This window comes from Corvus kubaryi, unplaced genomic scaffold, assembly GCF_017639235.1.
Source record: "Corvus kubaryi isolate FWS band 111438036 unplaced genomic scaffold, C.kubaryi_AGA036_p1.0 129, whole genome shotgun sequence".
Taxonomy (NCBI): domain Eukaryota; kingdom Metazoa; phylum Chordata; class Aves; order Passeriformes; family Corvidae; genus Corvus; species Corvus kubaryi.
Genome location: NW_024580664.1, coordinates 1,126,332 through 1,149,077, shown reverse-complemented (window position 1 = coordinate 1,149,077; position 22,746 = coordinate 1,126,332). Strand labels below are relative to the sequence as shown.

The 22,746-nt window shown below is 40.0% G+C and overlaps 1 protein-coding gene across 1 annotated transcript; it reads right to left on the bottom strand.

Moving 5' to 3' along the window:
* Nucleotides 1-727: 727 nt before the first annotated feature.
* METAP2 (methionyl aminopeptidase 2) lies at nucleotides 728-18,480 on the bottom strand. Its single transcript, XM_042026007.1, has 11 exons — nucleotides 18,224-18,480; nucleotides 17,306-17,407; nucleotides 13,784-13,849; nucleotides 13,324-13,426; nucleotides 7,869-8,030; nucleotides 6,009-6,190; nucleotides 5,830-5,924; nucleotides 5,647-5,743; nucleotides 5,021-5,124; nucleotides 2,661-2,776; nucleotides 728-1,517 (listed from the first exon to the last, which is right to left on the bottom strand). Exons 1-11 carry the CDS (start codon nucleotides 18,378-18,380, stop codon nucleotides 1,265-1,267), a joined length of 1,437 nt encoding a protein of 478 aa, XP_041881941.1. The 5' UTR covers nucleotides 18,381-18,480; the 3' UTR covers nucleotides 728-1,264.
* Nucleotides 18,481-22,746: the final 4,266 nt, after the last annotated feature.

Here is a 22,746-nt window from a genome sequence, read left to right as displayed (position 1 = left end):
GAGTAGGTGAAGTGTCTCTGTTTCCTAAGCACTTACATTTAAGGCACTGTTATCAACCTATTAACAGAGATGTCACTTTTATCACCAGTAACTACTGAAAATTTTAATATGCAACTAATAAGGTAAAGGTACAGCACTGGAAGACATTGCATATAGGCCTGAAGAGCCACATGATTTAGTTTACCTTTACAAATGAGATTCAACAGTCAGATTTCACTGCAGCAGGGAGACAAATAATGACTTTTTATGTCAAGAAAACATCAAATACTCCAGATTATTGTGCCTGCACTAAGTAACTTTTAACATCCTAAAATAAATTGTTTTCCTTGTTCCCCACATCTTGTGCAATCAAATGTGAACGTTAGAGACAGGAAATCACATGAAATTTGACTGTGCCAAAGAGGTCATGCCAATGGTAAAGATTATGTAGGACATATGCTAAAATTGAGTTGACTTCAGCCCAAAGCTGCACATTGATGCCACCAGTAGCAGAGACTACCAACTGCATTTGGCATGTTCTAATACAGCTGAAGTCTAAACTGAAGACTGGCACTCTCAAAACCTTTACCACACACCTTCACTGTAGGTGTCACATTTTGTCCTGTAAAGCATTGATGACTTCTTGCCCTGTATCCCAGCACTGACAAGACTACTTAAACAAGCATGAAAGGCCAAGTTTCACATGAAGGGTAAGACAAGGTCCAGTTTCAAGACAAGAAATGGCAAATCAAGTTTGTAAAATATTTAATAGAGCAGTTTCGCAGTGGACTCCTGACCAGAATCATAACCAGACTTCTAAAAAGTATATATATTTTCAGATTTGAAAATTTGTCTTTATTTTTTACAAAATGGATTCCAGGAAGTTTAAAAGGCAATATCAGAGGACTGGGGCGCAGAAATCAGGTGTAGTCATTCAAAGCATTCAAGTAGGAATATGGTCATATAAATATTTGAAAAGCATCTTTTATCATAAATGTTCAGAACAAAATGTATAACTCATTCCAAACTAAAAATTGAGCTTTATAGCACATATTTCCCTGAACAGAAAAAATAAGTAACTTTTGAAATATTTCTAAAGGCCTGAAAGCTTTTTCCATGGTTAGTTACAATTAGAAGACTTGCCTTAGATTAAATTCCTTCCTTTCCAAATATGGAAAGTATTAACATCAGTCCACTGTTAAAACAGACAATGTGTTGCAAATTAATCCTGGTATAGTATGTTCCAAGAAAGCCTAGAGTATAAAGGTGCTGAGGTGGCTCTGAGTTAGTAGTCGTCTCCCCTGCTGACGACCTCCTTGCAGGTGGGGCGCAGCAGGATGGTGTGCTCGAACTGCGCTGTGTACGAGCCCTTGATGTCGCACAGGGGCGGGTACGGATCCACGATGCCCAGGTCGCACAGGTTCTTCAGCGCCATCAGGTATTTGCTCTCCCCCAGGCGATCCAGCCACCGGCGGCAGAAGGCAAGAGTACCAAAGTTTTCATTGATAACATTTAGTAAGTGTTTCGCTCTTGGAAGCCTTGAAGAAAAAAACCAAACAAGAACGAGTTTGAGAAGAAAGAGGTATCATCAGCAAGCATTCACTACAGAAATAAAACACACCAGTTAAGAGTAAGGTTAGATTGCAAGGTCTTTTCAGACTGCCTAGACTTGGGATGTCTTTCTATATCAATCAGATCTCTCTTCAGAAAATAAAGTGCATTCTCCTCCTGCAAACAGATAGCCTTCAAAACAGACTGTGAACCTATCTGCAAGCTAAACTAAACATAGGAACAGGAATCGTTCTCTTAAAAAATAAAAGGACATTGCATTTTATAAAGAAAAACAGAATTCTTCCTGCTCCAGAGCGATCAGTAATTGAACTAATTTTGGCAGAAGCTTGGTGGTTTAAAATGCTGAGTTTTCACTTCTGAAGTCAAATACTCGGTCAGCTTTTTATTCATGCATCTTACAATATATAGGCATAAAAAATATATATTCATAGATCTACTAAGAACTAAGCTTATTTGCAGTCAAGAAGTTCTTCTGCGATCCTTAGAATGGGAAGAATTAGCCTATCTCACATTCCTAGTATATGCTATGGAAAAGCATGTCTGCCTGCTCTGTTTACAGCCAGAGTAGCCTTTGCTTCAGAAAATATGCTGCACTCCTAGAAATGCCAAAATGCAAACCCAGTGAAACTAAAAATGAGTGATTTCTTCATTTTACAGCAATGCACTAAAACAAAGACTCGAAACTCTCAAAATATCCATAAAATAAAACAGATGGCACAAATACCTTGAATACATTCTGGGAACAGCAGTTAAGACAAAGATTGTGGCACACAACCAAAGTACAGACATTGACTAAAGAAAACCCACTATATACTTACTATACAGATGAAGACACAAATATAATCTATATATTACTAATCATAAAAAAATAATGGTAGGGAGATTATTAAAAAAACAATATAAAATTCTGAAAACATATTTTCTCCATTTTCAGTTTCTTTGAAATAATTCTGTATTGTTACAGATTTACAATCAGAGTGTATTTTTTAACAAGAATATTGCTAGTACTGCTCTTTGAATCCTGACAGCCTTATTAATTGGTGAAGAACATACACTGTAGCAAATCTAAGGGGGTGGTAGCTCTACAAAATACACCAACAAAATCCAACCTTATTGGCACATGCCCAACATCAAAGTTCTTCATATAATGAGAACACTCCATATCATCATGAACAACGCCTTTTCCTGTGCTACCAAAGGTTTCGATAGCATACACTTCACCTTCCTAAGGAGAGAAAAAAGGAACATGTTGCAATATGAAAATGTGACACTATGTCATTGTGGTACAACATCTCAGTATTGAATAACTTCTGAATACAAGTAATTAAGATTCAATTGCCAAATCAATGTAGAAAAAAATTCAGCATGGAGATTTCACATGTTAGAGTTACAGATATCTCCAAATCATCAACTATTTACATTACTACCGTTTTATTTCAAGCCAGAAGTATCAGCGTGTTTGTAGTCACAATTTCTCAAAGTCATTGCTGTTAAAACATTGTCAAGGCATACATCTAACACAGCTAAGAAACTACATTTGCTAACTGGAAGTGCTTCTCCTGTGCTATTCAGACAAAAGTCCTAGGAAATGTATAGTTTAGACACAGCAAATAGATGTTGATTACAGACACTTACTGCACTGATGAACTTTCTGCCCAATTTCTGCAAGAATTTTCTGGCAACAGGTGTTAGTATATACCCTTAACCTGCTCATTTCCATTCCACAAGATGAATTTCTTCAAGAAATGAAGGTGATACATATCTGCAAGGGCATTATCAAAATTCTAGCCAAGAACATACTGAAATGCCATTATACAAACTCATTTCTGCTGAGTGCATTCACATATCCTTAACAGCAGGACTGTGACAGGGACTTAACAAGCCAGGGCATCAAACGCTGATGGACACCATGAGTTGCACTGTTCATTTTATTAAGCTACTTTAAAAGTCACAAGCCCAAAATAAGAAGCCATATGAAGAGCAGTAACACAGGCTTCATATCCAAGATAAACTCTTGAAGAAGTCCCTGAATATTCAACTGACTCATTAAAAAACCCACAAACCCTCAAAAACCCCCACACAATGCTGCCACAAGATTCACTTAACACACACTTTTTCTGAATAAGGATCATCAGAGGCTCTATTACTCACAAAAAACTCACTAGATTGCAGTTTGATACTATAATTAGCGCAGTACAGTAGGACCTTGGCTATGCTTCACATTCTTCACTGGCAAAACTCACTGTGTTTAATGATGTAGGGTTGTGTCCTAAGTAACCTATAGAAACTGAAGAAATTAAAAAATGTCTTCTCCCCAAAACCAAGCCATTAACTAAGTCAAACTAAGAACCAGCCAAGTTTTCTATCTTCCTTTTCCAATACTCTTAATCCCTTTACACAGTCCTATAGGTAAGATGATAGTTAAAACTTTGTCTTTTTGTGTGCATCATAGGTCAACAACTATGATACAAGTTTTGGGTGATGAAAGTGAGCCTACCTCAGAAAACCATCCTGTCCCAACCACACCTGTGCCTATTCAGCTCTTACAAGTCTTATTTACCCTCTCAGACTTACAGGTGGATCATTAGTGATGAGGCTTAGAATGAAATTAAAAGCATCTTATCTCATCACCCATCTTATAAATAAGCCTTCTTATCTCATTAGAACACAAGCTTCTGTGAAATTGGTGGCTAAATCTCAGGTTCCATGTTTGAATACTGCCTCCCCAGTTGGTAGTTCGTCACATCATGTACAGCCATTGCCCTTCCCCTGCTCCAGAACGCTATCCAAACATCTTTCAACTGCCCTCTCATGTTAACTCCAAATACACGTAATTATTTTGTATCTGCAGAAAAAACTGCACTGGAAGCTTTTCAAGATACTATATCTAACAGTACTCACAAAAAGTTAGCCAAAACTACACTACAGATATATTTATCAAGAATTACCTGAGCAAGAGAAGATTTCATTACAGAATAAACAAACAAGGAGTATGAATGACCTACAAGTCCAAACACCTTTCACAAAAACTGATTTCCTGAATTCCAGTTCACCCCTAAATATGAATTTCTGTCCTTTTCCATGCTCCTAAATACAACATTCCAACGCTCCATTTAAATAGTGTATGCACACTGAGAAATAATTAAGCAAGAGTTTCAGTACGCATCATTAAAGCCATTCAGATTTCAACAGTTGTGGGTTTCTTTTGGGATTTTTGTTTGGTCGTTTGTTGTTTTAATAGCAGGGTTCCAAGGCTTCAATTTCAGAAAGTGTTAGATACCTGAACACTCCAGGTGTAAAATGAAGAAGCCACTGAGATAAAACTACTCCTTTACAGGAGCACTACACAGTACAGCAGTTATTCTCCTGCAATTATTCACCAGGATCACAAAAACTACAAATTGAAAGTGCACAGGAAATACTATTCCTGCAGTCACCCTCAAGAGAAAGATTAAGGAACTCAACTTACCTCCATTCTTGTGGCTTCTCCTCCTTTCACAATGGGTACTGTCTTTCCAGCATGTATCCTATACGGCCCAATGGAGTGTCCATTCAAATTGCGAATTGGCTTCACTTTGGAAGAAAACATTCATATTACAGGCAGTTTCCTAACAAATGGTAAATCCTTTAAGGCAATTTGGTTTGTTAGCCCATATTAAAAGTACAGTAGAGACTCATCATATTGCAGAGGAACTGAACACAGAACTATCCATGCATCTTGTACAAACACCAGCCAAGACACAAGTCAGTTTTGTACGCTTTAGCAAAGCTTCATTATTAAAGAGCAGCAACTCCAACAGTAACAAAAACTTAGTAATAAAGCCAACAGCAAGTATAAAATTATCTGTACAGTTCAAAACTGCTGTTTAGCATTCATCTTATCTGTTAAACATACAATACTTGGAAGGATAAGCCAAGAACATTTCTCCAGAGGAAAGGCAAGCCAGCCATAAGCATGCATTTATGCAAGACTTATACCATACTTCTAGCAGAAAAGTCTTTTCAGTATCATATGTCAAAATCAATATTTGAACAAATCTATATACATCTACACACTTCTAAAACAACTACCCATATATAAAGAAAAGAACTTGCCTTGGTATGTTTTGCCATCAATTTCAACTTCGTAAGACTCCATAACTTCCTGTATGGCCTCTCCCACATCACAGAGACGAACATCTATCCCAGCACACTGAAAATAAAGTGCAAATATAAATGGAAAATAATCACAACACTTACTAAAAAAGACTTTGTAAATTACTTACATAATGATCATACCTTTATTCCAGTATTTGTGGCATCCTTTACAGCTTGTAATAATCTGTCATATTTTGGATTGAATGTGACTGTAAAAGCACAGTCAATAATACGACCTGAAATCAGCAGAAGTTAGTTAGCTTCACACTCTTTGCACTGAAGAATGTTCTCAACGTTTTAATTGATAAATGAAAACTAACCACTAATATGTGTTCCAAAATCTATTTTGCAAATATCATTGTATTGCAGGACTGTTGGATCGCCAGCATTGGGAGTGTAGTGGGCAGCACAATTATTCAGAGAACACCCCGTAGGAAATGCAAGACCTGCATTTAAACCATTTTCCTTTATCAGCTTACGTGAGCAGTCTTCTAGTTTTTCACTAAAGGCAGAGGGGAGAGAGAAGAAAACAAAAAAAAAAAGAATAGAACAGTTGTCATTAGTATTTCTTATGATGACTTCAAATAAATCAATGCAAGAACAAAAACTCAGAAAAATATTAAAGCAAATGTTTTCATGGCAAATCGAACTATTTGTATGCTAAGTAGACAGACAAGCCTAGGCTGAAAAACATAAGCACAACACAACCTTCAGTTCTTTGTGTTGTTTCCTCTATCCTTTCTTGGGCAAAAATGAGTACTTCTCTAGTGTTTTTAATCTAAGTTTAAAATATTTATCCTTTACAAGCTACATTTAACCCATTCTTCTGGAGCAGCATAGGTTATACAAGCAAAGGTTAGGCAAATTAAATGCATTCTTTACAATAACTGTGATTTAAAAGGAGGTGAGAAAAAGGAGATAAAGCCTCTTATTTATTAAAAAAAGTTTGATTATAAAAGGACCTTTCTTAAAAACTTTGAGTGATAACTGTGATAAAACCTTGTGAGACTAGCATTTGTTTTGGGGTTTTGTCTAATCTCAAGATGTTAGCTACTGCAAATCCACAAATAGACGTGTCCACCAGTGCATTCTCCTTTAGCGTCAGTGAATGAGGTAAACTGCAGCTCTCTGCAGTGCACCATACTGTGATTTTAAGAAAGCCAGAGAAACACGAAAAGAGAGAGCGTATTTTAATCAGCAAGACCCCATAGCCTGAGGTACTTTAAGAAAAATAGTCATGTTTAGAGAAAATGACTGCTTAGAACAGTCAAACTGCATAATTTGCTATGACAGATTTGTTTCACCCAGACTAGTGAGCTGCCTTTCTTTTACTTTCCCTCATGGTATATTATGTCTGTTATCCTTGCACAGTTACCTTGGGGATCAGTTCTCATTAGCTTTCTTACTATCCTACTCTTGTCAGCACAGTCCTCAGTCACACCAGGCTGAAAGCACCTGATTTTGGAAGCTAAACTGTTCTGGATCAGTGCAGTACTTGGACAGTAGACATTCACTCTAGATAAACTGAAGGACAGAAAAAGTAATAGTTGGAAGAGTCACAAAAATCAGTCCAGGCTAATTATTTCTTTAAACTTAACCAAATTCACATTCATCTTAATCCATTTGCTCAGTTATTTCTTACTAGCTGAGAATAATAAAAAACCCCACTGTGTTTCCACCAGAAACATCAGCCAGTCCATGAAGACTTAACATAGTCCAAAACCTTCCTGCCCTGGACTGAATACACAGCCATGCTGCTTTTATGCCTCTTTGCCCAGTCCCAGCCACAGATTGCACCTGCACTGTCCACATGGCATTTCATGACAATTCTGGCAAGCGGCAGCAGTGCTACTGCTATTGCTGCTTCTCCCAGCACCACTGCAGAGCAGCAAAGGCACTGAAATCTAAATGAAGCATAAAATCAAAGTAAGTGAACATAATGGAATGCTTAGTTTAAAATTCAGTATAATCCTAGGCCCTGTAAAGCTGCATAAGCTAAAAATACAAGAGGAAACTTAAAGGAAATAATTGGCAACACTGGTTGTGTACTTCAAACACAAATCTCCCCAACACTCATTACACAGTGAATTAAGCACACGAAACTGAGACTAAATCTCTCCCACTCCGGAAAATGAAGAAAAATCTACAGCAGAGGTTTTCAAGAAGATGTGTGTCCTCACCAGATTTCTATCATTGTCATTCCAGGTTTTATCCAGCTCATAACGTATTTCCTCACTTGTCTGTGTGCCTCTGCAGCCTCCCGAAAATCATTCCAGATTTCCTCGCTGGCTTGGTCTAGTGCTTTCTTTTCTTCACTAGTTATTCTCCAAGCAGCAGTTCGCCTTGAAAATAAAGGAAATGTTTCAAGCAAGTTACTATAACCACAGCAGTGATTACAACTTCTGTCTAAAGCCTGCGAAGTGTTTATTAACCAGTCAGGCATACACTCCCCTGTGTGTAACAGAAAAGATCTTGACAATTTTCAGAAAAAAGGAAGCCTGTTAAAAAAAAAAAAAAAAATCTATCAGCACCACAGACTAGCAGCTGTGAAAGGCAGTAATATCCTACCAAAGGCCCAGATAAGCAAGGTGCTTGAAGGCTGCCTAAGTTTTCAAAGAGACAGAACAGGCATATAAAATTCCTATTAATGCCTGCAATTCCACCATAAATTCAGCAGGGAAAAAAACTGCAACAGGCTCTACTCATGCAAAACGTTTGTTTTTTTCACAATCTTACACTCATTCAGACAGCGTTGTTACTGTATAGAGATGAACCTTAGCACTGCAGCATGGCTGCTTGGCCCAGAAACTGTTGCTGACACAGGCAATAAGCATCTTCAAAATTTAAGAGCTTGCAGTTCCAGTATTATTTTCATTCACACTCAGAATATTTAGGTAATAACACCCAACACAGTGCATGGTAACTATGACACATGCCAGAATGTTACTTTCTAAATGGGCTGGATGGTGAATTAACATTTGTTACAGGAGAACACCACTCATTCTGGCTCTTTGGTATGTTAACAGAACAAATACACTAATATTTTTTAATACAGGACTAAGTATAAGATTAGCTTTGAATATATTTTGCAGTATGAAAAAATCCAATGCAACTAAGGTTCCATGAAAGCAAACAAACAAACGTAATTTGAGTACTCCAACAACTGTCAGAACTTAACTAGAAGACTACTCTGACTACAAAGTAGAGATAACCCTTCAAATGGTGAAGCTGCAGCCATGTAACACTGCAAAAAACCCCAGTGATGACTCAAAGAACTCCATACATGCTATGCAAGACAAAAACTACTAAGGACAATACGCAGCTACATGTGTTGGCAGGTGAGTCTTAAAAAGAAAATGGGTGGTGGACAAGATGGACCAAAGATGCTGAAATATGCCGAAGTTTTCAAATTTAGAAATTAATGTACATGAGTTGATTCTAAGCAAACAACTGAGTACACAGAGTGTAAAGGATTAGTTTTTGAAATCCAAAGGTGTAGGTTTTTACCCGTTTCATAGACATGTAACTTAGCTCCATTTTGATAGTCTTCTTTCCAGCCAAAAAACAGGTACAAGTGAACCAAGAGAGTATGCCCTGCAATTTTGCTGCATTGTGAACTAAGAATATACACTTATATCTAAATTATAAGTATATATATATACTAAGAATTTAAGAGGAGTTGAAAAGGTAAAGGAAGGTAACAGGCCAGTCCATAAACCTTTCTCAGGATGATGCGAGGATCCAAAATATCTTGAGACCCCTGTGCTTGTTTCCATTGACCTTTCTGCTCCTTTTCAGATAAAAGTAACAACAGTGCAAAGGAGAAATACCATATTTACCTTTCTGAGCAGTTTTCTTGTTCCAATAGCAAGCACCACACATATTTCTCTTACAATTTGGCTAAATCTGGCAAATTCTACCAAAAAAAGAAAGCAACGGGCTGCAACACCTGGGCCCCTGCACTACCACTAGAAAACTGGACTTCCGCCAGCACAGTAGTCATTGAAGACGGAAAAGGTGCACTGCAGAAGAACACTGGGGACAGAGACTCAAGGATCCTTTCAGACTGTTCTGGATTCCAGCAGTGAACAACCCTTGGTAGCAAGAACTGCTGACAGAGTCTGGGCAGCTGCTCTGCCACCTGCCACAGACCTGAGTGCAAACTCCAGCAAACTGGCAGGAAGCCATCCTCACTCTGTCTTACTGTATTTCAGCAGATAGTCACTTCATTCAAGTGACAGGGGACAGAACAGCCTCTGCATGTAAAAACACTGTATCAGACCCAAAGCATTTTACTGACAAAGCTGCGCTACTGCCACCTGGGAGCTCAGGAAGGGAGGCAACAAGAATTTATGCTTGGGCCTAAGCACATCAGAACATGTGAAAGGTCAATTGATCAGATGAGGGCCTCACACCAAACATCAAGTCCTCCAAGAGGTACATGAGCTAACAAGCTTTTGACAGCTTCTTAATGTGCTGCCCGCCACATGTCAGATGATGTTCAAATCTTGCTCCAAGCCATTTAGTCCAGCTTTTCACTCCAGTTCACAGCCCATAGTTTTCACTACTACAGATCTTTACAGGATCACACACTGTAAACTAGATTTTAATGATCAAAGAATTCCAGAAAATAATTTCCCCAGATTATCTTCACACAGATAATCCAGACATGCTGGAGGGAAGGGATGCCACCCAGAGGGACCATTACAGGCTTGAGAGGTAGGCCCATGTGAACCTCATGAAGTTCAACAAGGCCAAGTGCAAGGTTCTGCACCCTGGCTCAGGACAACCCCATCACAAATAAGGGCTGGGTGAAGAATGGATTGAGAGCAGCTCTGAGAAGGATTTGGGTGCATTAGTGGACAAGAAGCTCCACAGGACCTAGCAATGTGCATTCACAACCCAGAAAGCCAAATCATACACCGGGCTGCATCAAAAGCAGTGTGGCCAGCAGGTCAAGGAAAGTGATTCTGCCCCTCTACTCCATTCTTGTGAGACTCCACCTGAAGTACTACATTCAGCTCTGGAGCCCAGCGTAAGACAGACGTGGACCTGTTGAAGTGAGTCCAGAGGAGGGGCCATGAAGATGATCGTGGCTGTAACACCACTCCTATGAACACAGGCTGAGGAGAGTTGGAGCTGGTCAGCCTGGAGAAGAGAACCCTTATAGCACCTTCCAGAATTTGAAAGGCAGAGCTGGACAGGGACTTATTTCCAAGGTCATGTAGTGACAGGATGAGGGGTAATAGCTATTACCATTATGGTAATGATGGTAGATTTAGATTGGAAACTGGGAGAAATCCTTTACTGTGAGGGTGTTGAGGCATTGGAACAGGTTGTCTGGAGAAGTTATGGAAGGTGCCTCGATCCATAGTAGGTGGGTTGGAACTAGATGATCTTCAAGGTACCTTCCAGAGCAAACTTGGACTCTCTAACAGCACAGGGGCAGAAACAAGTAGGCAGGGTCAAGAATTCCTTAACTCTACTTTAACGGAATTGGTGTATCCTAAAATATTACTTATTTCTTTTCTGCCCTCCTGGTTGCATCATTTCAAATTCAGGTGTCTTCAAGAAAAAACACAAGCCTAAAAAACCCCCAAAAACTGGAGATATAAAAATGTTAAACCTGTTAGTCTTGTTGTCTATGTAAGTCTTAATTATCTGCTGGGTTTTTTGCTGAAATTTGAATGACAACCACTTCTAGTTGAACTTCTCACACAAAATACACAATTGTAGGCTGATGAGAGGTAACTTTAGAAAGCACATGACATCAAGAGTTAAGAATAGAAGTGCAACTCTTAAAAAAAATCAAAGACAAAAACCCTACTGACCTCAGCATGAATAAGAGTTGTGGTACAAAAATGCCCCACCGATATATAAAACGAAACTATTACTCAGAATATGAAATATCCTGGAATTAATGACAGCTACTAATTAAGTAGTTGCTTATATTAGGAAATACTAAAGTATCGTAAGATTTAAATATTTAAATTAGGAACAAAACTAAGCACATATTTGCTTAAGCACGTTATATGAGGAAAACTATTTCGGGTTCCTTAGAAGCGTATATTCTTCCTCCATAGCAGAACACTCATGGTACAGAAAAGACACCCTGATTAAATCCTGTTATGAAAGCAGGTTTGTTTTTATTGCTTTTATCCTTTTTCTTTCCAATAAATAATAGTTAAACCTGAGCAAATAATTTACTCTTCAATAGCTATATATGCATCAGAGGTGTAAAAACAGTGTGTTATTTGTTAATAAACTATGTACATGCTTAAGATGTTTATAATCTAATTTTCTGGTTTACTTAAATCATATTCTTATGAAAGTAGCACATATGCAAATACAGAAAAATACTTAACTCTTGAACATTAAAGAATCACTCCTGGATCAGCCTGTCGGAACTATCCTGTGAAAGCTCTTCATTAGCATGCTAATCTTGTGCATGCAAACAAAGCAATAATTTATAAATAAACAGGAGTACACCTTGTGTTCAAATTGAAGTCATAAAAAGAAGAAAAAGCTTCCTCAAAAGCAAATTTTCATCTCAAAAATGAAACCATATTATCTGACCACAATTTATAGGGTGTACTAGACTCTTACTTACGTTACTTATGTAACTAGTACTTACTATTACTCTACGAGAAACAGGTATTGACTTTAAATAACCAATAAAATCCATTTCATAGTAATTTCATTCTGAAGAAAACGTCATTGAAAACTAGACAATGCTTTCAGACACATAAATACTTACCCTACTCTCTTCCCTTTGGTTTAAACTACTTTTTCAGACCTTTGATTTAGTATTTCCTGGGAAGTTTCAAAGTTTTCAGTAATACTTGGTCTTTTCATTCAGGTTTTCATGCAATTCAAACTAATTCTATGCCATGCATCCCCTGTCTCTCCCAGGTAAAATACAACCTTCCACAACACTTCACATAGGAAAAAAAAAAAAACCAGGAAAACTCATTCAAGTTGGTATGCCCTAGTTCCTAACAAAGCATAAAGAAATAGCTGTCTCCTGTAAAAACGTAAGGATGCAGATTTCTGTTCTAGTGAATCACTAGAAGCCGTAGCTTGTTTAGTGCAGCTGCACATTATTCCCACATCACTATGAGTTACAAAATACAGGTGAGGTTACAATAACTATCTATTCATTCCAAGAGAGAGAAGCGAAGTAGAGTATACCACGTAGGCTTTTAAATTCAATGGAGAGATTGACATGTCCCTACCAAAAAATAAGTAACAAAAACTTGGCATCTCAGTGGTCACAAAACTGCTGCATAACGGCGTCTCATCTCCCGGAATTTTACACCTTCACACTTCTAATTCAAACGTTTTTCTCACAAGCGGCCTACTGACAGCCTGTTGGTATCCTGGGTCTCAAGGGCCCCCTGCCTCATGGCAATTCTGCTCATACTGACTACACCTCAATTAAAAGGGTAGGGAAGGACAAACACTTCTGGCCTGAAGACTTGTATTCATTGAGTTCCTGGATAATCCAGTTGAAGAAAAAAAAAAAAAGGGCAAAATTCAAAGTACATCACTCATTTTGTCCAATTACTTGTACATTAACATTTTTTTCAGCACATCAAAATGAACACATTTATTTCTTAAGCTTAAAACACTCACCCATCTTGTGTTGGTGGATATTCACATTCTTCTCCCTTCGGGAATACATTGCTGGGAAATAGATCACATATTGGAATAGAAGGTGGATCTGTCTGGACCTTAGCTGTTGAGTATAATTTAAGAAAGTGTTATACATGGGACTCTGGAAATACTAACCATCTTATTTCAACCATAAAAGTTAAACAGCAAAAGTTATTTATGATCCCCTTAACTAGAATCTGGGTTTCTACCAAGACAACATCCTATCACAGTGCCCTCATATGACTCTATCTGGCCAATGCTCAAGGCCAATGCATGCCCTCAATGGCATTCAGGGATACCAGAAAGAAGACAACTTGGCCAGACTTAGCCTACAAACACAAACTGCAGCCCAAAATTTGTTTCCGCTGCCAAGAAGAGCACTTGTACACACTTAATACCAAATATTCACATAGTCTGTATTTTTATGCTTGATACCTACGTCCTTTCTTCTTTTTCTTCTTCTTTTTCTTTTTCCCAGTAGCTCCATCTCCTTCACCCTCTCCATCTATAGGAAAGAAAGTGCTCAGGTGAACATAAAATAATCTTAAAGAACCAAAGAAGTTTGAACAAAACACAAAAACATCTGGATTATCTGGAAACACTTCTCTCACAGCATAATTTAATGGATTAAAAGACAACATCCAGAAGCTGCCACCAAACCATCAGCATTTCCAGTCCCTACACCAAACACAAACGTCAGAAAATAGTTTTTTAAGTTGACAACAAACATATCACTGAACAGAGGAAAAAACAGAGCTCAGGTAAAGCTTCAGTTTTCAGGAAGTCCTACATATTCCTCTGTTTTCAATGCAAGCAACTAGATGCCTGGAATTGTTGAAGGACACAGGAGAGAACTGTATTAGACACAACAGCTAACAAAAAGCTAGAAACTACTGCTTTCAATCCATCTTCTGATGCTTCAGCTAAAAGAACTTACTGCATCTGAAAAGATAAAGACCCCAAAGAAGTAAAGGTGACAGCACTCCTGGCCAGGGTAAGTTTAATCTTGAGATAACAGGGAAGGTCACAAACAACACTCAGCAAAACCACTGCACATGGGAGATACAAAGGTGGTCAAACACTGGAACAGGTTTCCCAGAGAGGTGGAAGATGCCCCATCCCTAGGAATAGTCAGGCTCAGGCTGAATAGGGCTTTGAGCAACCTGATCTAGACGGAGATGTCCCAGCTCACTGCAGGGGCTGGACCAGATGACCTTTAAAGGTCCCTTCCAACCCAAAACATTCTACGAATACGTACCAGTGGGAGGTTTCCAGGGAGCACAACATGTAAGCACCAAGAATCAGCCACACCATTTACAGTCACATTTCGGAGGTAACAATAACCCTGCAGACTTTGCATTTGGCTACATCTAATGCCTACTTACTTCACACTCAATATCTCAGGTGCTGTCAGCTACCTAAACCTTCTGATCCTAAACACAAATTCTTTTCAAAGTTGACAAGTACTAGTCGTCTACATTTAGAACATTTTCAACTACAGCAAAAAGTAAAATTGAAAGAACTTCTAGAATCAAGTGAAAGCATTCAATTTTGAGTATATTTATACAGAGGCTTGCATGTAGAAACAAAAACAAAGTACAACACTGATCAGCTGTTCCAGTCAGTAGATTTCAAGCCTCCCATGATGGTGACTAGCATCTGCGTTTTTATGCCATGATGAGTGCTGTAATCCTGCAGCTGGGGCAAATTTCAGAAATATCACTCCTGCCCCTCCCCAGCTCATTTTGGCATTAAGTATCTTAATTTAAGTTTCTGTAAAAAACTGCAAATATAAATACTTTGTATCTGTAACATAGTCTCCACTTAGCAGATTCTTCATCAATCTATATTTCATAGGCAACCAAAAATCCTTAGCAGTGCATATAAGTTTCTTTAAAATGTGATAACTTCGCCACATTTTCTCCTGACCTTGAGCAGTGCTCAAACCATTCATAAAGAAATTACTTAGATATACTCCAGTTCATTCACCAAAGTGATTTTTGGATTTTTTTTTAAAGGCTAGGCCTAAACTGAAGGGAAAAAAGCCCAGCATTTCTTACATATTGGTGTTGTTGCTACCTGCATATTGTGGCTTTTTCATACATCACTGCACGTGAAACTGCCAACTGTGAGCCAAACTAACCCTGTCTAGGCTTTCATGTCCTTGAAGACTGCTGCAGACTAACTGAGCTGCCAGAAACATAACTACTGCATCTGACCAATATCCTGTTTGTCTTCAGGTTATTTAGCTGCTAATGAAGAAAACTGTCACCATAAAAGCAATTCCAGATCTTCACAAAACAGAAGTCCAACCTTATATCATTTTGGTATAGCCATGTAATAACTTAGCATGCAAAAATGCTAAGTATCATGCGAAAATGTTACATATCAGCATATTTTAACATGGCAAGGGAAATCCAAAGAGCACTTCCTAATCTCTCCCTAGAGTTCAAAAGTTATAGAATCTCCTTTTTGAGGCCACTCAGTTATGGGCTTATCAAGGGAAATAAAAAAAAGAAAAAAGGGAGTAGGTACTTTACTGATTTTAATCTAATGCAGCACGTCTTAAAGAAACAATTCTGAAACTACACAATTAAGATGGCAAATACTGAGAACCAGTACAGGCAAGAAAACAGCTGTCTTCAAAAAACTTAAATTAGTTTTAATTTTTCTGCAAAAGTATCAGTTTTACTAAAAACACATCCAAGTCTAATAAGTGGAAAAAAAAGATTATTAATTCAGTCATAACATCACTTCATTATGCTAATACTGTAATACTAATTGCTAATACTGCAAAAAAGGATAGGAGAGCACAGCATTTGATCTGCAACTACAAACGTTACTTCTCCTGAGACAGACCTCTTAACTATTCTAATGATTTCAAAGATTTCATTGTATACAGTTTTCACTATCCTCCTCAATAGTTCTTCCTCAAGTTGCAATGATGGCAAAGCACATACTGCATCAATTCCAACTCCATAACCTTAAAGATACCACAAAACAAACCATCAGAATACATTTCTATGGAAAGTACCTGCATTAATCTCAATGCTGCAGATTGATAATGGTCAAAGACAAATTTGTTATTTAATATGCCTCAGCACACTGATTTAATTTTTTAAAACTTCCATACCCAATTCATTAAAATTAAATTCCAGAAGGACAAATTCCAGCAAGTGAACTAAGAAGATTTCTAGGCAGACTGCTCTAAGTGCTGAGCCAACTTTATATGCTAATTCAGAAAAAGGAAACTAAATTACTAATTTAAGAAATGTGCTTTCTTAAACATCTATTTCTGTTGAAATAGAACCAAAAGGTTGGTTTTCCTAACCAAAGGAAATATAGCACCTTTATCAGATATTCCTATAGAAAAGATGGACCTAGTCTGGATTTCAATACAGACACTTTCAAAGTTCTTGCTTGGAAAATCAGCTGCATAGCACAAGCAACACACAAAGTGTGTGTCCTGCTTATATATTTATCGCCCCCCAACTCAATTTTAGTGAAAAATTGTAATTACAGATGAGCAGGTTTCAAGTCACTGGTAGAGACTCTAAAACCTATTAATTAAAATGCACCCTTAAAATTTGCTCAGTTTTGTTTTAAGCCAAGAATAAGACACATAACTCAGAACACAAATGTCTGCTAACCACAGTAATGCAAGTGAGAATGATTTACAGCTTACCTTATCTCAAACTAAACATTCCCCTCCAGTAGCTAGATCCTTGAAAACACAAACCTTTAACAAGGCTTGTATTCCTGTTATTTTTTATATTTATGCCTGTGTGACAGCAAAATTGTTGACGAAAAGTAGAAAGTATAGATAGTTGCATCTCACCTCTCCAAAAAGAAACCAAATGAAAATCAAACCAAGAAAGACACCTGTAAACAGTCTGTTAAAACAGAGGCTTGGAAGAAGTTGAAACTGTAAATGTTAGGAGAGAACATAAGTTATACTTGCCTTCATCATCATCATCTTTTTCCTTCTCCTCTAGTGCTTGCTTGTCCAATTGTTTTGCTACATCATCAAGAGCACCTTCCATTTCTTTATCAGTTTCTTGTCCTGTTTGTAAAGTTAAAGTATGACTTACAGTAAAACATTAGCTCCACATTAGTAACCAACAGCCCCCAAAACTTTATAGAAACATTATGTTGTACTCATCCTACAGACACCTGAGCACCTAATGGTTTTTTCTGTCTCAAAGCAGCCCCAACGTGTAAGGTGGTAGAACACTTACGGTGACAGGTGCTGTTACTGAAACCTGCATGTAAAGGTAGATTACCCTGACACTTCTGATTACTTTTTTCTGCCAGGGTAACTAATTCTTCTTGCCATAGCAGCAGCCTGCTCTTTTGAGATAATACGGGCGTGAAGTAGATAATTATAAACGCACAGCACGATCATCACTACGTGACGGCCTGCTAAAACAAACCCAAACCATCGCGCCTTTACGCTATTTGCCCAGACTTGCTCCAGCTCTCTCCGAGAACTTGGGAGGGGTGCAGAGCCTCCACCACGCGCCATGACTTTTACAGCAGCAGTCTTACACCTTTCTCCCCTCAGGGCATAGGAGAGGGTGAAGGAAGCGGTGGCTTCTCTTGCGCGTACCAGAGCGGGGACGACATCTCCAGCACCCACCGACCGGCAGCAGAATCCTCCGGGCACCGCCAGCCCCCTCCGAGCCGCGGGGATTCCCTTAGCCCGCACCACTGCCACGGGCCGGGACAGCGGCCTCGGCGGCGCCCCGCACTCGCACGCCGGGACCCCTGAGCCACCCACGCCCGCCCGCCGCCGCGCCCGCTCCCCGGTGTGCCGGCCCGCGGCCCCTCACGCCGCCCAGCCCGTCAGCGCAGGGTCAAGGCGCGGCCCGGCCCCTACCCGCGGGGCCCGCTCTGCCCTTCTTCTTCTTCTTGCGCTTCTTCTTGGCGCCATCCTCGGCGCCGAGTCCGGCCGCGCCGTCCCTGTCCTCGGGCTCGGGGGGCAGCTCGCCGTTCAGGTGCTGCTCCCGCTCCTCCGCCCGCCCCACGCCCGCCATGTCGCCGCGGCCGCGCCGCCTCGCACGCACGGAGGTGCCAGGGACCGCGGCGGGGCCGGCGCCACACTCCGTGGTACGCGCAGGGCACGCCGGGACGGCGGAGGACTCCGCCAGGGGGGCGGGAGGGGCGGCCCGTCAGCCGCGCACGCGCGGGCCCGTGAGGGGGGAGCGGGGGCGGTGTCGGGGCCTTTCCCGGCTGCGCGGCGCGATAAAAGACGGAAAAAAGACATCTCACAAAAGCAGTCCTTTCCCTCGGTAGGAGCAGTTGGTGTGAAATGTTTTACAGCATGTAAGATTGTTAGGGTTTTACCATTTGAGGGCACTGAAGAAATTTAACTCACACGAGAGATAACTCGTGCAGAAGGAAAAAAATGCAAGGGGAAAAAAAATCACTTGATCCAAGTAACGAAAAAAATCACTTGATCCAAGTAACATAGAGCAAAGAAAGGAAGTTTCTAATACGTGGTAAAGGACACTGCCTTGTCCCATTTCTACCACTATGTAGAAAACCAAGACAAAATGCCAATATTACCAGCATCCACTAATGGATTATTAAATCAGCCCAGTCCTTAAAATTCATTTACTGAGTTTATACTTTTCACAGTTTTTCTACTAGTATAACCATGCTGGCTGAAAAATAATTTTCCTCCTTGGTATACTTGAACATGCACTTATTGTATAATATAGTGCCATTATAATTTATAACATATAAAGGTTAAAAACGGGCCTTGTATTGCAAAGATATGTTTTAAAACACTCCTGCAGGCCGGTCTTCGTTTGGGAAAACTGGTAATGCCTTCTTCCTCCCTGAGGTACAAATGCTGTCCCCTTGGCCCCACTGACGGCTGGTTCTGTCTAGGCCTTCCCTGGCTCACACCCATGGGCATCTCCTCACTCCTGGCCTGATAGGATTCCCAGCAAGAACAGGACTCAAAAGGACTAAGGTACTGCTCTAGTATTGGTCAAACAAAATCCATCCTGCTCCAGGCAGGTGTCGCAGCAGCATGTTCACCACTTTTGCTTGAACATAGAAACATTCCGCTGAGGATTCCATAGGCCTGGGATGGATGCAGGGATGCTGATTCCCCCAGGCTCAAAGCGTGTTCTGGGCAGTGAGACATGGCTCACCAGTTAGGAACTGCTGTATTACCACTTGCTCCCCCTTTAAATCAAATTATTATATGCTACTGTCAATCCAACTGGACCACCTCCAGGACAGCCCTATTACTATGGCTAAAGCAGGATAAACCTTGCATGATACAGCAGGTGTGCCATTTAACTCTCACTGCCATTTTCCTGCTGTTCTGTTCTCAGTCCTGCCCCCACTCCAGTCAGAATTGGTTGTCTGAGGCTGGTGAAGAGAGCCATGGAGGAATACCTCTTTATCAAACTGAGAATGGATGACACAAAAGCACGTGCACTAATGCACTCTAGATTTATTGCTTTCTATTCTAGTTTTCTAATTAGGTAGAAGCAGAATCTACAGAGCTGGTTTGGTTTGGGTTTTTTTGTGGTTTGTGGCAGGAAAGGGGGAGCATCAATGGTCAAATTCCCTGAATTCTCCATTTTGAGTCATCTTACATCTTCCTGTTGTACGTTTACTGTAGTTGGGCACTGTAATGGTCCCAAGATATCTGATGGCAGCGATTCTGTGGTTTGTTTCAATCCATTAGTCTCTCATACATCAGACTGTCCTTACCCCTCACTCTAACCCCTGTAGTGCCTTTGACAGCTTGAAAAAGAAAGTGCTTGTGCTCCTGTTCCATTCGATCTGGTGTGTGCCAAAACAGACAGGTTGCCAGACCAGAGATTTTGTTGACTCTAGAGGCAAAGTGATGGATAAAGGAGTCCATAGAGTCTAAAGAAGCCCAGGGAAGACAGAAGGAGAGATATTGCCCAGAGATATATAAAATAAAAATATATCTCATGCAGAAGCTGCAAACATGAGATGTGGAAGTGCATCAGAGGAAAAAAATTACAAGCAGAAGAAATGTTTCTGTGATCAGCTGAGCTAACAAACGCAGTTTTCTTAGGGCATTGTTTCTTTCCTCCCAGAATGACTCTGGCACCATTCATAGTCACTGTGATACCCCAGCAGAGAGGGAGAGATGGCTTGTGCCACATGGTTCAACAGTTTGGCCTGTCTCTTTTTAGGTGGGGACAGTTCTTTGAGCCACTATTGTCTACTCAGCTGATGATTTTTAGAAAGTGTGTCCAAGTGTCATCATGTTTGGGTGTGTTATTCCACCAATTTTGCCTGAAAATGAACCTTTGCATAAACCTCCTTTCTTTAAAAGAGTAGCTGAAAATAAATTGTCGAGTGGTGTCACGCTTAACTTAACATAGAATATAATAAAACCCAGCAGAGGGAAAGCACACTGAGTGAGCTAGAAGAGACAGGATTAACAGTGTCTCTACAGTTTGAGATGGTGTTATTGGACCCAGGCTGTGTTCATCAGGTTCACAGGGAAGAGGGCACATTGGACAAAGAAAAGTTAAGCATTTTCCAGGTTATGCTACTTCCAGACCCAGAATCAGCACCATATATAAGAGAATATGCATGACTAAGAGGGGAATAGCGTGATAACCAATGTGCAAAAATAGGAATGCTCTATAAAAGAAATTGCAAAGTGTGAGTAAGAAGCTGGCCTGACTGCATTGACAAAGTGAACATTAATGTGAACAGGCCAGCAACTGGTTCCACGTTCCCCATCTGGCTGCACTTAAGAGGATCCAGGCTCGTGGATGCAGAGAGAGTGAGAGACATCTTGTAGAATGCCCTTACCAGCTAAGAGTTTTTGTCCTTCTTCTATTATTGCCAGTCATCTGTTCCTAGCATTTAATACACTTTATACTAATGGATGCTATTTTTCCCAATTGCATGCTGTACTAGACAGCATGATGAGGTGAGAGTATCAGACAGGCCATAGGCCAGGAGAGACTTGTGGATACCATTTTTAGGTGGAAGTATATAGCTGGAGTTTTTTGTTTTCTCACAGTGGGTATTTGTTTTTCTTAACCAACCCCTGGACAAAGGCAGGCAGTGGCTGGGGAATTAAGGGAAGGGCTGAATGTAGTCCAAAACATTCAGCAGAATTTGAAACACTTTCCTGAAACACAACACAGAGAGTCACCTCCTCTAATTTTTCTTCTAAGGAGACTGCTCCAATTGCACTATTTTCCTAGCAAAAGAATTTATGATCTTCAGAAGAAGACTTTTTTTAGGGTATGTTATGTTTTCTTTCGTGCTTTCTTTTCAAATCGTATGTGAGTGTCAAGAAATGGCATGGAATGGAGTAGGGGAGCTGTCTCTGACAGCTGTGGTTTAATCCTGGAAAGAGGGTGAGGAAGGACAACTAGGGAGTAAGCGGCCTATATCAGCCCCCAGAGGAGTTGAACCGCGGGATGTTACATTTGTTTCTATTTCTGGGACTGATGCCATTATTTATGTGTTTATGACACTTTAATACTCTTTTTCCTAGCTTAGGGCCAAAACTCATAGTCCTTACTCAGCTCTAAAAATTCACTGAAGTCAATGAGAAAATTTTTATGACTAGAAGTTTAATATTAGGCCTAAATGCTGGAAGTAGACAAGGAAAATGTTTCCTGCATGACAGCAAATACGTCTTATGGACTCTAGAAGGAAGGATACTCCCTGTCACCCATTGCTGAGGACAAAGGACTCTTGTACTTCCTCAGCCATCTTTAAAATTTTCTTATAACCTAGATGAAGTAGCGAGGTTGATGTGGCAAAACCAGACAAAGAATTTGCATTTAACTCTGTTCACTGTGGACTTCCACATTCCTTAGTGACTGCTTTTTTTTTTCTTTTTGTCAAACACCAGTTAGATTACAGCCTGTCAGCCGCAATGCAAACATACTGCCTTGCCTCAGCTAGCGTCTCAACATCTGTGTCCCTTGGAGGACAGGCTTCAAGGGATGTATGAGTGCTTCTGAAAAGAAGCAAATTTCATCTCTCTGAGTGGTGAAAGTCACTGTGAGAAGCACAGACTGCTGTGTGTGTACTCAGACTGGGACAAAGCAAATGCTTCTCAGTTTGCATCAATAGATGCATGCTGTGAAATATAAAAGTAAGTCAGCTTATGGCCTTCTTTAGAGCTTACTATTAAAATAGCTTTTAAACTACAAGAGTCGCATGAACAAAACAAGCCAGTGCCTCAGGAAGACTCCTTATATTTCAGTGACAATTATATTTCAGTGACAAGGAGCTATTGCATTAGGCAGGTATGCAGAAACATACATTAGGACATGCTGCAGTGAGCAGTTCCCTGACAGCACATCTCTGTGCCTGTGCATAGTCTTGGTAAGGAATGAAAGGCTAAGAGCCAAGGGTCCCTAGGCTGCT